Source organism: Podarcis muralis, chromosome 15 (assembly GCF_964188315.1).
Source record: "Podarcis muralis chromosome 15, rPodMur119.hap1.1, whole genome shotgun sequence".
Lineage (NCBI taxonomy): Eukaryota > Metazoa > Chordata > Lepidosauria > Squamata > Lacertidae > Podarcis > Podarcis muralis.
Window position 1 is genome coordinate 33,908,569 of NC_135669.1, and position 14,398 is coordinate 33,922,966.

Genomic DNA, 14,398 nt, shown 5'->3' on the forward strand with positions numbered 1-14,398 from the left:
GACGCACATGCCCTGATGTCTTCCTACGCTCCTCTCCACATCCAATCCTATTCTACGGCACACGCAGAGAAGCAAGACGTGACAGGCCTAAAGACGAGCAGATCCGAGGAGGAATATCAAGCTTTATGCATTATAAAAACACTGGGGAGTTGTGCTCATGTCTTCTGCCTGCTCTGTTTCTACGCAGATTACAAACACGCGCACTGCAGATAGAAATCTAGCATATAAGTGAGGAGTGTCCCTAGGAACCCTCTTCCCGACTAGTTTTCTACATGCAGGGGCTTGAGTTTTCATACAGAGAAGTCCATCACTGAACTGCCTTCAAGTGGTGTGGCCCAGGCACTGGTTTGCCTCACCATCTGCTCTTTTAAGAAAACCGGACCAAGATATTGACCCAACCAAAATTAGACTTTAAAGGTAAAGGTAAAGGGACCCCTGACCATTAGGTCCAGTCGTGGCCGACTCTGGTGTTGCGGCACTCATCTCGCTTTGTTGGCCGAGGGAGCCGGCGTACAGCTTCCGGGTCATGTGGCCAGCATGACTAAGCCGCTTCTGGTGAATCAGAGCAGCGCACGGAAACGCCGTTTACCTTCCCGCCGGAGCAGTACCTATTTATCTACTTGCACTTTGACGTCCTTTCGAACTGCTAGGTTTAGTAGCCCCCAAATTGTATTGACGGACCCCATTCAAGATTACGATTTAGGTCCAATGAAGATGTATGATTTAGGCCGCAAACCAAGACTAAGTCAGCAAGCCCTGCCGAACTCTTGAGCAGAGATCTCTAGTGCTGCAGGTTGGCATGTGCCAATATACTTGGCATCCCGTTGGGACAGAAATTCACCAGCAGGACACAACACAAGAAGCAGATTTGGCATCTGGCTGGCTAACAACCTTGCGTATTTAAGAATTCATGAACTGTGGTAATATAAACAGGGGAGACAGTGGATCATTTGCAGGCTGGTACAGCCTTGTGAGGATTAACAAACGGTGCTGTGGTACAGCTTAGAAAATTGTCCTTGGACGCTGTGCTTGACGAATGCTGCTTTTTGTATAATTACATTTTTTGAAGGGCTTTTTTGGTTTAGTGCAAGAGGAAGTGCAAAGATGATGGAAGTCACAGAATCGTGGAGTTGGAAGGGAGCCTCGGGGTCATCTAGTCCAACCCCCTGCAATGCAGGAATTCTCAGCTCCTGCTTTGCCCCCGTCTTCTCCAAAACAAGGGAAACTGTGCTCAACCTGGCAAAAACAGATCAAGTGATAAAAGGAACACTAGCAGCTCTAGAGTATAAAGTTATAAAGTATAAGCATACTTCCAGCATTTGTAGAACATGAGATATGAAACAGAAAATACAGCCACTATTTTTCTTAATTTTTTTCTATGAGAAACTATTCCTTTCATTGTTTTATTCTCCCCCACCGAATAAACTTCAGCAACATCATTTTCTGTTGTCCCAGAAGGCATAAGCCACACCAGAGGGTTCAAATTACGAGAGGAAGGACTCCTGATGGTCCAAGAAGTCCGAAGGAGCATCTCAGAAGGTGTTGAAGAGGAGGTTGGACCTCTGAAACAGATTTCCTGCACTGACTGGTAGAGGGCTGGACTGGAAGACGCTGGACCTCCCTTCCAGCTCTAGGACAATCCTTTATTATATTGACTGTTAAATCTTTTGCAAAGGGGGGCATCGATTCCCCCCACCCGTCTCTATCAAATAAAGACATGCAGAGAAAAACCTGTTCCAGCTCTAACAGAGACTTCACCACTGCTAACTCTTTTAAAACATGTAATTTTTATGAAGGATTACACATCCAACAGCGGAGTAACTTGCAGCCTTCTGTTATTAAAGAGGTCAGGACAGCGGACTGGAGAGGATCATAAATCTGAATGTTCCAAGGAGTTCAGACAGCGACATCTAAAAGAGGCTGCTTCCATTTAATCCCAAAATGTGTTATATTATCTGTGATCTGGCTTCCTTTGGGCTTTCTGAGCACGTTAACCAAGGGACACAAAACCTTTTATTTATTTGTTTCAAGGCTAGTAACTCTGGAGCAGAGTACTGAACTTCCAATCAGTAGTAATATACTACCAGTAACAGTCTACTATAATAACATTATAGTAGTATAGTTAAAACTCTGCAAGCTGATTTTTTTATATACATAAAAGGGATGCTTATCACACATTTGCATTCAGTGGATTATTTAACCAGGGTTTCCCAAACTTGGGTCTCTGGCTGTTTTCTGGGACTACAATTCCCATTATCCCTGACCACTGGTACTGCTACCTAGGGATGATGGGAGTTGTAGTCCAACCACAGCAGAGGACCCAAGTCTGGGAAACCTTGGTTTAAACCAAACAAAAAGTGCAAAAGGTTTTTTTTTCCAGCCTTGGCCAACGTGGTGCCCTCCAGGCATTTTGGACTACAACATGCTGGCTGGGGCTGATGGGAGTTGTAGTCCAAAATATCTGGAGGACACCAGGTTGGCAAAGACTCCTCCGAGCATTTATAAAACCAGCACTTTCCCCCTTCCAGTTCCCTTCCCAAATCAGTCCTCTGCCATCTTCCCTTTCTTTCCCTTCTTCTTCTTCTTCTTCTTTAAACTGCCCTGCTGCGCATCAGCCTTTTTGCCGCGCCCTTGCGGCTGCGCCGGCTTTTTGGCTGGAGGACCCTCCAGGGACACTTGGCTCTGGCCGCCGCCTTCCCCTCGGTTCTTCCTCTTCCTTTTCCTCTTCTTTCCCGCAGGGGCGGCGTTGTCTGCAACAGTCGTGGCGGCCTCTTTGACGCCGTTCTCGGCACCGTTCTCCTGGGACTGGCTTGGCGGCACCTTCTTGCGGTTCTTGCGTATCTTGGTGGCAGGGAGGAAGCCCTTTTTCTTCCGCTTCGGCGCCTCGGCTGCGGCTGGGTTCTTCGGCTGGACCGGGGCTTTCTCCTTGACCGGTCGCCTGGAAATCAAGAGAAGATGGTTCAAGTTGCTTTGAAAAGACACGGGACAGAGAAACGGGCGGGCTGGATAAATCGCAAGACAGCAAAAGGGGTGGTGTGTATAGCTATGATGCGGCTTTATGGCGGGTGAAGAGCGGTGGCTCCCTCCAGCCCTGTTATTATGATATTTATACAGGGTGAGTCCTTTAAAAGAGCCCCCGTGGATACAGAGTACACGTGTTCCACAGGGCCTCTTTTAAAAGAATCACCCTGTATAAATAAGAAAAGCTCATCTATTCCAGGCTTCCCAAAACTGGGTCCCCGCTGGATGTTTCATTTATTTATTTATACACTGCTTGATTGTAAAATATAATAAATAATAATAATAATAATAATAATAATAATAATAAAGGTAAAGGTACCCCTGCCCGTATGGGCCAGTCTTGCCAGACTCTGGGGTTGTGCGCCCATCTCACTCAAGAGGCCGGGGGCCAGCGCTGTCCGGAGACACTTCCGGGTCATGTGTCCAGCGTGACAAAGCTGCATCTGGCGAGCCAGAGCCGCACACGGAAATGCCGTTTACCTTCCCGCTATAAAGCAGTCCCTATTTATCTACTTGCACCCGGGGGTGCTTTCGAACTGCTAGGTTGGCAGGCGCTGGGACCGAGCAGCGGGACCACACCCCGCCATGGGGATTTGAACCGCCAACCTTCCGATCGGCAAGCCCTAGGTGCTGAGGCTTTTACCCACAGCGCCACCCGGGTCCCTACAATAATAATAATAACAAAGCAATAAAATTATCACTAAGAAAAACCAGCAACAATACAGTAATATGGCATTTCAAAACGTTAAAATAACAATAGACTAAAAGCAAATTAAAACTTGCATCAACTTTCTAAACACCTGGATAGGGCCAGGAGGGTGGCGTGGAGCTTGGGCACATTTTTCGGGGGGGGGGGGCAGGCTAACAGGGTGCATGACTGCCCTGCTGCATCCTACTCACGTTGCCCTCTGCGCTGCCCAAGTGCACCGGGCATCATATTTAACAGTCCAAAGATTATGAAGCCGTCTTAATGCAGAGAGCCGAACAAAACCTGAGCGGCCCTCAGATGCATCTTCTTCATTTATGGAACTGCAACTGCAGGCGAGTAGGGGGGAAAGTTGGGAATACGGCAAGGGGAAAGGAGTTGAAGACATCCCTGTGCTGTTCCAATCCAGGTTGCTGTTGTTAGGAGCCTAGGCAGCTGCCTCAGACAGAATCAGACCACTGGTCCATCTAGCTTAGTGCTGTCTACACTGACTGGCAGCAGCTCTCCAGGGAATCAGGGAGGGGTCCTTCCCAGCCCCACCTAGAGAGGCCAAGGATGGAACCTGGGACCTTCTGCATGCAGAACAATGTTCTACCAGCAGGCCACATTTCAGTGGCATTATATTTATATCCCACCTTTCCTCTGAGGACCTCAAGCAGGCAGACATGGTCTTCCCTCTACTCATTTCATCCTTCCAACCACCCTGGGAGGGAGGTTGTTCCTGGCCGAGTGAGGATTTGACCCCGGGTCTCCCATGCCCGTAGTCTGTCCACTACACCACAGAGGCTCTCCTGCTGGGGACCTCTCATGAGCTTTTATTTTAATGAAAGTAATGAATAAACGCAAGGGCCAACAATGCGATTCGCATCCGGCCAGGTTTCGCCCCAAAACAAAGCACCTACGTGACGCCCAGGAGCTTCATGACGTTCCAGTAGATATTGTCGAGTCGTGTGGACCTCCCGAAGCCCTCGTGCTGACTCAGCGCCTGCAGCACATGGCGCAGCCCTGCCAGATCCACGTTCAGCTTCTGAAGGGGAAAGAACACAAAGCCAGATTGGTTGGCGTCCCCCAAACACTGCACCTCAAATAAGTCACGCAAACTGCAAATCGGTATCTTTACACGCTCACAAATTGGCAAGATGCGGTCCCGACCCCGCAATGGAGCTCTTGGGTCTCCCGAAATGAAGGAGCAGCCATATGTCGCCATGTTAATTAATTTCAATTTCAGATACGTATCTCAGAGCAAACATATAAAAACAGTTTCATATACGTACAGTGGAACCTCTACTTATGGATGTAATCAGTTCCAGAGGTCCATCCATCCGTAAGTTGATCCGGGTCGCTGGCGCATTCGGCAGCAGCGCACTTCTGTGCATGTGCAGATGGCGGCAGCCGCTTCTGCGCGTGCGCGAATCATGGCAAACCCAGTATTTACTTCCGGGTTTGCTGCAACTTGGATCGGGCCCAAGTAGAGGCGGTCATAAGTAGAGGTTCTACTGTATTTGCTTTTTTTGTGCTTTTTTAATTTAATTTAATTTTATTATTTGCTTTTTTTCAAAGCAGACAAACCAGGATGGAAACCTCCACTTAAATGTCTCCACTTAAGAGAAAAAAGAATTTTAATGGATGCGCAAAAGACAACAGAGGCAGCGGCTGTTATGGAATGAGAGACAGGAGTTCTATTCCAACGAAAGAAGAATGGCAGACAAAATTAATGGACTACGCAGAATTAGATAAAATGACAGGAAGGATTCGAAACCTGTGGGACCAGAGATTCACAGAAGATTTGAAGAAATATACAAATTATTTGAAGAGCAACTGTAATCAACAAATTACGCTAGTAGGATTACAAGAAGTTTTGTAAGGAAAATATATGAAACATTGCAAAGTATAGAAAGAATAGAGATATTAGTTATGAGATTTAAATGTAATAGTGGAAGTAAGAAATGTATATTAAGCGAACAGATTGGAAAATTTTCAGATGTGATTGATGGAAGTAAAAAAAATGGTATAAGATGTGAAAGTATGTTTGTTGAAAATTAATTTAAAAAAAATTATATTAAAAGAAAAAGAGAGAGAGAGAGAGACAGGAGTTCCAGATAAAAGGTCTGTTGACAGAAGGCCGGTTGAAGCTCACTTTCCGACACCAGTCAACAGAAGCTGGCGGATATTTGTGGACTTGAAGACAGGGCATGAATGGGAATGAATGGAGAGCGAATGACGAAGAAACGTCCCTGCTGGTGTTCTTCGTGGATGTTGGCTGCTGCATGTTTGTGTGTGTGAGAATAGGAGGCTTCAAATGCGGTCGAGGCAAGTGGTGCGCAACTCAATGTGCGAAAAAGGAAACTGGCAGATATTTGTGAACAGGCGAAAGCTGTGGAAACTGGCAGGCTGAAGTTAGCGGATGAAGTTGCTGGGCAGATGCCACTGGAGGTGCTCTAAGTGATGCTGCTAAATTCCAGCCATCCCACTCACTGCCCTTCCCCCCCCCCCTCCTTCCAGGGATGTCTGAAGCCGGGCCAAGTTTTCTCAAGACCACCCACAAAAACAGCGAAGAGAACTGCAGCGCTCAAGGCCGGCCAGCTTATACTGATAAATAAAATTCTTTCTAAACACATCTACCTGTAGAGTCTGGTCTTCTTCCAAAATAGATAAAATGGGATATCTTATACCTGAGTTTTATGGTGCATTCCTGCCCTTCACCCCCCACCCACCTGCTTGGGATCATTACACACGAAGCCTGTGCTGAGAAATGGATAATATGTGAGCAAATCGCTGCTGAGGTGCCTCTGTCATTGTCAAGGCTGTGCTCATGATTCCCTGCCTGCTGCCACTGGCTACAGATTGCCGGTGATTTCACAGAAAGTGTCTAAGTGGGGCGAGAAGGATGCTATCATTGGGAGGGAGGAGGGAAGAGACCCGGGAGAAGGAAGCTCAGGGGAAGCTGGAGACCCAGAAGGGAAACCTGGGTTGGCTCCTTCCTGTCTGTTTGAGCTGTCAACCTCTCTCTCCCACAAGGGTCCTGTCCTTGTCTCACCCACACAGCTGTCGAAAAAGCCGCAAATGATTTTTTCCACTGACAATCTAGCTCCCTCCCAAAAAACAAACTTCTAAGGATCCCTAAGGTCTTACAAGCCCTTTTAGTTATGGTTCCTGCATTGCAGTAGGTTGGACTAGATGACCCCTGGGGCATAGCTGTCAACTTACAGATTTGAAAATAAGGGACCAGCAGCCAAAATAAGGGATTTTAGTCAACCAGCTGAAATACGAAGTTAAAAGGGACCAGATAATTTTTGAGAGAAGCACCGGTATTTAGCCCTTCGTTTCCAGAGGTTGCTGCTCAAGACACCAGCTGATGAAACCACTTTTCACGCAAAATGAAGTCCAAGCTGCGAAGGTGCTGCTGCAGTTCTGTATCTTTTCTCTCATGCTCCATCTGCAGCTCTCAGTTCCATCAGGGAGGAAGGGGGGGGGGGTAAATAGCGCCCGAAGTAAACCCGCAGATCAGACCATCTATGCTAGTCTACCACTACAAATCTATTAGAGAAGCGCTTGCGGTCCTTCCTCCGCTTTCCCCCTCTATGGTTAGCCCTTGGAACACCTGCCCGCGCCTCCACCTCCTCCTCCTCTCTCTGAACTGCTTTCTCTATGGTTGCCCTTGCTCTCCTCTCAAGGCTCCTCAGCAATTCATAGGCCATGTCAGGCTGCCCATCTCATCCGGGTCCTTCGGCGGCACAGCCGCAGTATGACCTAGCGGGAGCAGCGGCGCCAGGCAGAGGGGAGGCCCCAGGCAGAGAAGCTCAGTTCGGTGGCCACGAGGAGGAAGGGCCCGAGGCTCCCGCCAGTCCCAGCGGGGAGGGGCTCCCGGGGGCCGAGGCTGGTGAGAGGAGGCCGGAGGGGGGCAGGCCGTGAAGCCAAGCAACACAGTTGGAGCCTCCCTCCTCCCTGGCCGGCAGGGAGGGAGGGAGAGGAGCTGCGTCCTTTGAAACCTGGGAAATTTAAGGGACATCATCAATAAGGGACAGCAGTGGGACACGGCACTGGGATAAGGGAGTTTCCCGCCAAATAAGGGACGGTTGACAGCTATGCCTTGGGGTCTCTTCTAGGCCTACAATTCTAAACAATCCACCAATAAATAAATATGCCGAAAAGAAGGCGAAGGATCACCTTGCATAATAACAGTTAAAGAAGAAGGGGGAGGAATCAACCTATGAACTGGGGCTGGCATGAAGTTGCTCTTGCTCTCCTGCAAGGCCAGAATAATGTTTGCATATGCAGAATGCCTCATTGTTCTCCTTCATGCCACTGCTCCCTTCCCCATCATGTTCGCTGCAAGGGGGATAAAATACGAATGATTCATTCATTGCTTGATTTCATTCATTCACCCATCCGCTGAATCAGTCGCTCAGCAACAACTCATTCACTCTCTACTGGGGACCATCTGGGGACAGGCAGCTAAGCAGTCAAGATTTGCAGGGTCCAAAGGGGGGGGGGGGTATGAGAGCCCGACACCAAGAATGAGGTACACACGTGGATGGGGGCTGGGTTTCAGAAGCAGCCATCAGAGGGAACACAGACAGGTAAACATAGCCCCCAGCACAAGCCACGTCCAGGGCAGTACGCAGGATGAGAGAAGGTAGCAAGATCTTCTCTGATGGGCTAAGATGCTCCTCAGGGAGGAGGAAGTTCGGAACCTGGGATAGGGTGGAATAGGGATTGGCTCTGGGATCTGCTGACTGAATCAGGAGGCAGCGCTGATGGCAATCCCAGGTGGAGCCCTTGAAGCTCAGACCTGAGTCCGCTTGGTTTGTGGTTGATACAAAGCGCTGGTGGTCCAGGAGATAAAGACACAGGACAAGGAACCAGAAGTCAAGGCTGGCAGAACATGGAGCAGCCGCCAGGACCATATACCACCAGTCCTAAAGGATCCACGTTGGCTCCCAGTACGTTTCTGAGCACAACTCAAAGTGTTGATGCTGACCTTTAAAGCCCTAAACAGCTTCGGCCCAGTATACCTGAAGGAGTGTCTCCACCCTGAAGATCTCCTCCGAAGGTCTTCTGCTGGTTCCCTTACTGCGAGAAGTGAGGTTACAGGGAACCAGGGAGAGGGCCTTCTCAGTAGTGGCACCCACCCTGTGGAACACCCTCCCCTCAGATGTCAACAACTACACAACTACACAAGATGAACAACTATACAACTTTCTGAAGACATCTGAAAGCAGCCCTGTATTGGAAAGTTTTTAATGTCAAGTGTTTCGCTGTGTTCTGTTATATTCTGGAAGCTACCCAGAGTGGCTAGGGCAACCCAGTCAGATGGGTGGTGTATAAAGAATAAAATTATTATTATTATTATTATCACCATCATCATCATCATCATCATCATCATCATCCCCAATGTACAGTAAGACTTAATTTCCATCCAGCCTTAACTCACACCAAGAAACACCTATTCTCAACTACAAAGACCTAGTGGAACAGCAATCTTAATCCAAAGCGGAAAGGTCCATATGATCAATTTATGTGAGCTAAGAGACTCCAGTGTCACAGATAAAAGATAAAACCAGGCTGGAAGAGCAAAATCTACCTGCTGAGTCACAGTTTTTATGAGGTAGTTCAGTAGCTCCAGACATTTGATGATCTTCTCCTGGTCCACCTTGACCTTGATTTCACTCACTGTCTTTAAAGTCTGAGAGAAAAGGAAGGAAGAAAATGAAATCAGTTACCACGAAAATCATATCCATGAAGAGGGACCTCAAGACATTGACGTTATTTATTGCAGTTTCCTCAGTATTGCTACAAAAAGAGATAATAAGGCACAGGATCAGAAGACTATCACTCCAGAACATTAAAAATCTCTCGTTAGAATCATGGTGTAAGAAAGTATGGAAAGTTACATGGGCAGAAAAACTAGTGAACTTCGGGAACAAAAGCAACGGAAGGAATTATGTTTTGTGAAACTTGGTCTGCTGTTATTGGTTTTATTAATAGAATGAAAGGGAAATAAACCAGCCCCCCCCCCAACTATAACTCCCATTGTGCCTGACCACTAGCCACGCTTGTTAGGCCTGATGGGAGTTGCAGTTCAGCAACATCTGACAGGCCAAAGGTACCCCACTCTTGGCCTAGGGATTGTCTCCAGTGCTAGTCCTCCTCAGAGAAAACCCATTAGAAATAATGGGCCTGACCAGCTTGGGTCCCATTCATTTCAATGGGCCTATTCCTTAGGCGCCTCAGCTTTTCGTGAGAGTATCAACTCCACAAAATCATCAGGGTCCCATAGGTCTCCACATACATTTAGGTTTTTGCTGTGAGAACTTGGGGTCAGGGACAGTGGTGCAGCCCCATAAATGTGGGAATCGGGGACTGGCAAGTGCCAAACTTTGCAGAGGTTCAACGTGACGCTTGGTCAGGCCCGGTATGCGACACACAACACAGAACTTTGAAGTTCCACAGCAGCGGGTCACGAGTTCTCTTCCTGGTCCCCTCCTCCCAGAATGCCTTGCTCTAAGGAAGGACCCCACTTCCCCTCCTCAGAATGAGACAGAGAGCAGGGAGAGGAGTAGAGCCATTAATCTGATTTTGAATTGATTTTAGAATGAATTGATTTTAGAATACTGTGTTACTTTTATTGTTGTTAGCCGCTCTGAGCCCAGCTTCGGCTGGGGAGGGTGGGATATATTATTATTATTATTATTATTATTATTATTATTATTATTATTATTATTATTATTATTGGCTGCAGAGGCATTCATTGCCCCTGCTGTGTTGTGGGTGGGCTGGTCTTGTATTGGCCTGATCTAGCCTAGTCCTGTCCACTCTGTAAAGGTAAAGGTAAAGGGGACCCCTGACCATTAGGTCCAGTCGTGACCGACTCTGGGGTTGCGGCACTCATCTCGCTTTATTGGCCGAGGGAGCCAGCGTACAGCTTCCGGGTCATGTGGCCAGCATGACTAAGCCGCTTCTGGCGAACCAGAGCAGCGCACAGAAAAGCCGTTTACCTTCCCGCTGGAGCGGTACCTATTTATCTACTTGCACTTTGACGTGCTTTCGAACTGCTAGGTTGGCAGGAGCAGGGACCGAGCAACGAGAGCTCACCCCGTCACGGGGATTCGAACCGCCGACCTTCTGATCAGCAAGTCCTAGGCTCTGTGGTTTAACCCACAGAGCCACCCGTGTCCCTCTGCCGGACAGTGGCTCCCTGCAATCTTCCCCATCAACTGCTCCCCAATTCATTCGGCTAGAGATGCCTGTGCAAAAGCAGGTGCTCCACCAACCGAATTATCATCTGTTCCTTTCACAGGAGTTTTTAAGCAGAGGTTTGATGGATCCTGTTAGGGATCCTTTAGCCGCGATTCTTGCCTGGCAGGGGTTTGACCCGTGGGGGTCACCCTTCCAATGCTACCATTCTAGGAGTCCATGATTCCAGTAAAAAATGTTGCTATGTTTCGCCATTCTGGCGAGCAATGCAGATAAGCTGTTTCCCAGAGAAGGAGGGGAAAGAGCCAGAAACAAAGATGAGGATTATTGCTATTCTTTTATTTAAGAAAGCTACGCCGCCGCAACTCCCGGGCTCCTCCCTGAGCCAAGGACCCAACCCGTATCATCTCCGGCTGGTCTGACACGCAGTTTAAATAGCAGGATTGTTCTCGAGTTCGGCAAGTGAGGCTCCCTTTGTCTCCAGATCCTGCTGCCTACAGACAGAGCAGGCCTCAATATGCACAGCACTGATCTTCAGTCTGCTCTGCGAGGAGCCACCAGCAAATCAGGGCAAGAGCTAGGCCAGAATTTACTCTGGTGCAGAGATTCCATGGGGCCACCGGGTTTGGGGATTCCCCTGCCCAGCTATGCTTCTGCCTAGTTATTTATTTTACTTATTTGTTGCATTTATATCCTGCCCTTTTCTCCAAGGAGCTCCAGGTGGTTGTTTATTAATTATTATTATTATTATTATTATTATTATTATTATTATTATTATTATTAATATCCTGCCCTCCCCAGCCAAGGCCGGACTCAGGGCGGCTAACAACCAATAATAAAAACTAGTTGAATGAATACAACTTAAAAACAAGATTAAAATACAACATTAAAACATTAAAATGCAGCCTCATCACAGGAGGAGAAAGGAAAAAAGAAAGAGGGGATCAAATTGACTCCAAGCCAAAGGCCAGGCGGAACAACTCTGCCCACGTATGTGGTTCTCCCCCTCCTCATTCAATCCCTACAACAACCCGGCCTAGAGCCTCTTGGCACGCCCTTGCGTTGCCATGGTAATGCCTTCCCTCCTCTCGCCGTGCAAGGCCGGGTGCCCAGGACCATCCTTAGCAAACAGCTTACGGGATTCCCTCCGTCTGCTGGAATGCAGAGGTGAATCTACGAGTCCAGCAGGCTAGCTCATCAGCTGAGTGATATACAGCGGTACCTTGGTTTAAGAACAGCTTAGTTTATGAACAACTTGGATTAAGAACGCTGCAAACCCAGAAGTAGGTGTTTTGGTTTGTGAACCATGCCTTGGAAGCAGAACATGTTCAGCTTCCTGTTGAGTGTGTTCCATTTGTAAATTGAGTCCCCTGATGCTATGGGAAAGCACGCCTTGGTTTAAGAATGCTTTGGTTTTAGAACGGACTTCCGGAACGGATTAAGTTCGTAAACCGAGGTACCACTGTATTTCTAAGGTAGAGGACCCCTGCCCTCCACCTCTGTTTGCTGCCTTTGTGCCAAAAGAAAACCTTGCCGCAAACATCAACATTAAAATAAATATTTCCACTATGAGGATCCCAGATACAGATTGGCAAAAGCTAGGGTTGATGCAAGAGCTCCTCCATTTGTGTACACATGAAGTGTATTTTTTATATTATCCAAGCTTAACTGATGCTGCTGCTGCTGCTGCGCTCTCTCTCTCTCTCAACACACACACACACACACACACACACATCTGTTTTTGTCACCAGGTTCAGCCCCCACAAGCCATCAAAATATGTCGCTCATTATTGGCTTTTGTTTTTAATAACAGTGATGGATTGAAACGGACAGGCCCCCGAAGCGATCCTGCGGATTTAAGCAAGGACAAAGCACCACGAACAAATCAGAACCTGAGCTCCGCGTATATTGAATAGCCAGCATTTGAGACGAGAACACGGGTTAGCTCGTGTATCATCTTTCCGGAGCAAACTGTGCCCAAAGCAGCTCACAACAGAACATACACTTATTATCAAAACACAGTATCTGATTCAGGGGTGGAAGGAAAAGCTCTCCAGTTGCCTACAAGACGTATTGTGGTGTCCTACCTGATGCCTGCCAAAACAAAAATTTTACAAAACACAACTCAAGCATTCAAAACTGGAAGGGGCAAACGCTGGGCCCTGTTTTCAACCAGTTCTTCATATCTGCAGTTTCTTGGGGGTTCTGGTGGGCTGCACACATGGCAGGGGAGGGTGGGGAAAGTTCCAGTGTGGAAACATACATCCTTGCACCGATGGGACATGTTAGCTAGATCCTAGATCGCAGAAGTAGACCAAAAGAATTTAACCCCTCTGGACCTATTTTAAAATGTTCCTCCTTACCAACCAGAGTGCCCCACTGAAATTAACCTGCCATGCCCATGAATTTCAATGGGTCTACTCAGACAGGGATGAAGCCTTAGGGTGCTAAGATCCTCTGGTGAGCACCTTCTCTCGGTCCCATCAACATCAGGGGTGCAGTTGGTGGTGACGAGAGACAGAGCCTTTTCTGTGGCAGCCCCCATATTGTGAGATTCCCTCCCAAGAGAGACTAGACTGGCTCCCTCCTTGTTCTTCTTCCTCCAGGAGGCTAAGACCTTCCTCCTCTTCAGGAAGGCCAATGGAAACTCAGGTGCAGGCGATGCTGATCGCTGGGCTGCCATCAGGGCAAACTGTACTTTAATGGCTGGTCCTAAATGGGTTTCACTGTATTCAAACTATTGCTTTTAAATAGTTTTGTTTTTGCGACTTTGTGTTTTTAATGTTTTAAAAAAACATTGCGAGCCACCTTGAATCCCAACTTGGGAGAACGGCAGGATACAAATAGCTTTAAAATAATAATAATAAACCCATATTAAAGCTGGGGAGTTGATGGTTTTTATGATTATTTTATCATCATTTTTTTTTACTATCGATGCGCCGTAAAAGGGCTGTATATAAATTGAATAAATTGAATGAATAAATAAATAATATATTTTCTGGAATCAATTTTGGAACGAAGGCACAGAAGACAAGTTGCCTGTGATTGCTCAGGCATAGCGGAGAACCTGAAGCACGGCTGACCCCGCAAATGGCATCCCAACCAGTATGGATACAAATAAGGTCAGGAAGTTCTTATTATGTAAGTGAACACAGAGATGCAGAGGCCTGCAGCTAGTTAGGATGCTATTTTAGGCGACTGTCACATATTCCCCCCTAATAGCCTCTTTCTCCTCCCCCAGACTCCCTTTCCTTTGGCTTCCTGTTACACAACACGCTGAAAAAGGACTGCTCCCCAACCTGTTAACTCCTGCAATCATCTGTCTTGCTTCACCTGCAGCAGGTGGACTAGACACTGTGCTGCCCTATTAAATTACAAGCCGGGGTGAAAAGGAGGGCACAGCGGGAAGCGAAAGGCTGCAGCAAACTGGGCCCCAGCGAACGATTTAGCAGAAGCACCTGTCAAAGGGAAAAA

The 14,398-nt window shown here is 47.6% G+C and overlaps 1 protein-coding gene across 1 annotated transcript in view; it reads right to left on the reverse strand.

The window, feature by feature from the left end:
• Positions 1–1,768: 1,768 nt before the first annotated feature.
• Positions 1,769–14,398, reverse strand: part of MYBBP1A (MYB binding protein 1a) — a 49,367-nt gene continuing 36,737 nt past the window's right edge. Inside the window, exons 25-27 of the mRNA XM_028707688.2 lie at positions 9,312–9,413; positions 4,630–4,754; positions 1,769–2,938 (exon numbers count right to left, since the gene is read on the reverse strand). Coding sequence (XP_028563521.2) covers positions 2,542–2,938; positions 4,630–4,754; positions 9,312–9,413 — 624 coding nt within the window. The 3' untranslated portion in view covers positions 1,769–2,541. The remainder of the gene's footprint in view (positions 2,939–4,629; positions 4,755–9,311; positions 9,414–14,398) is intronic.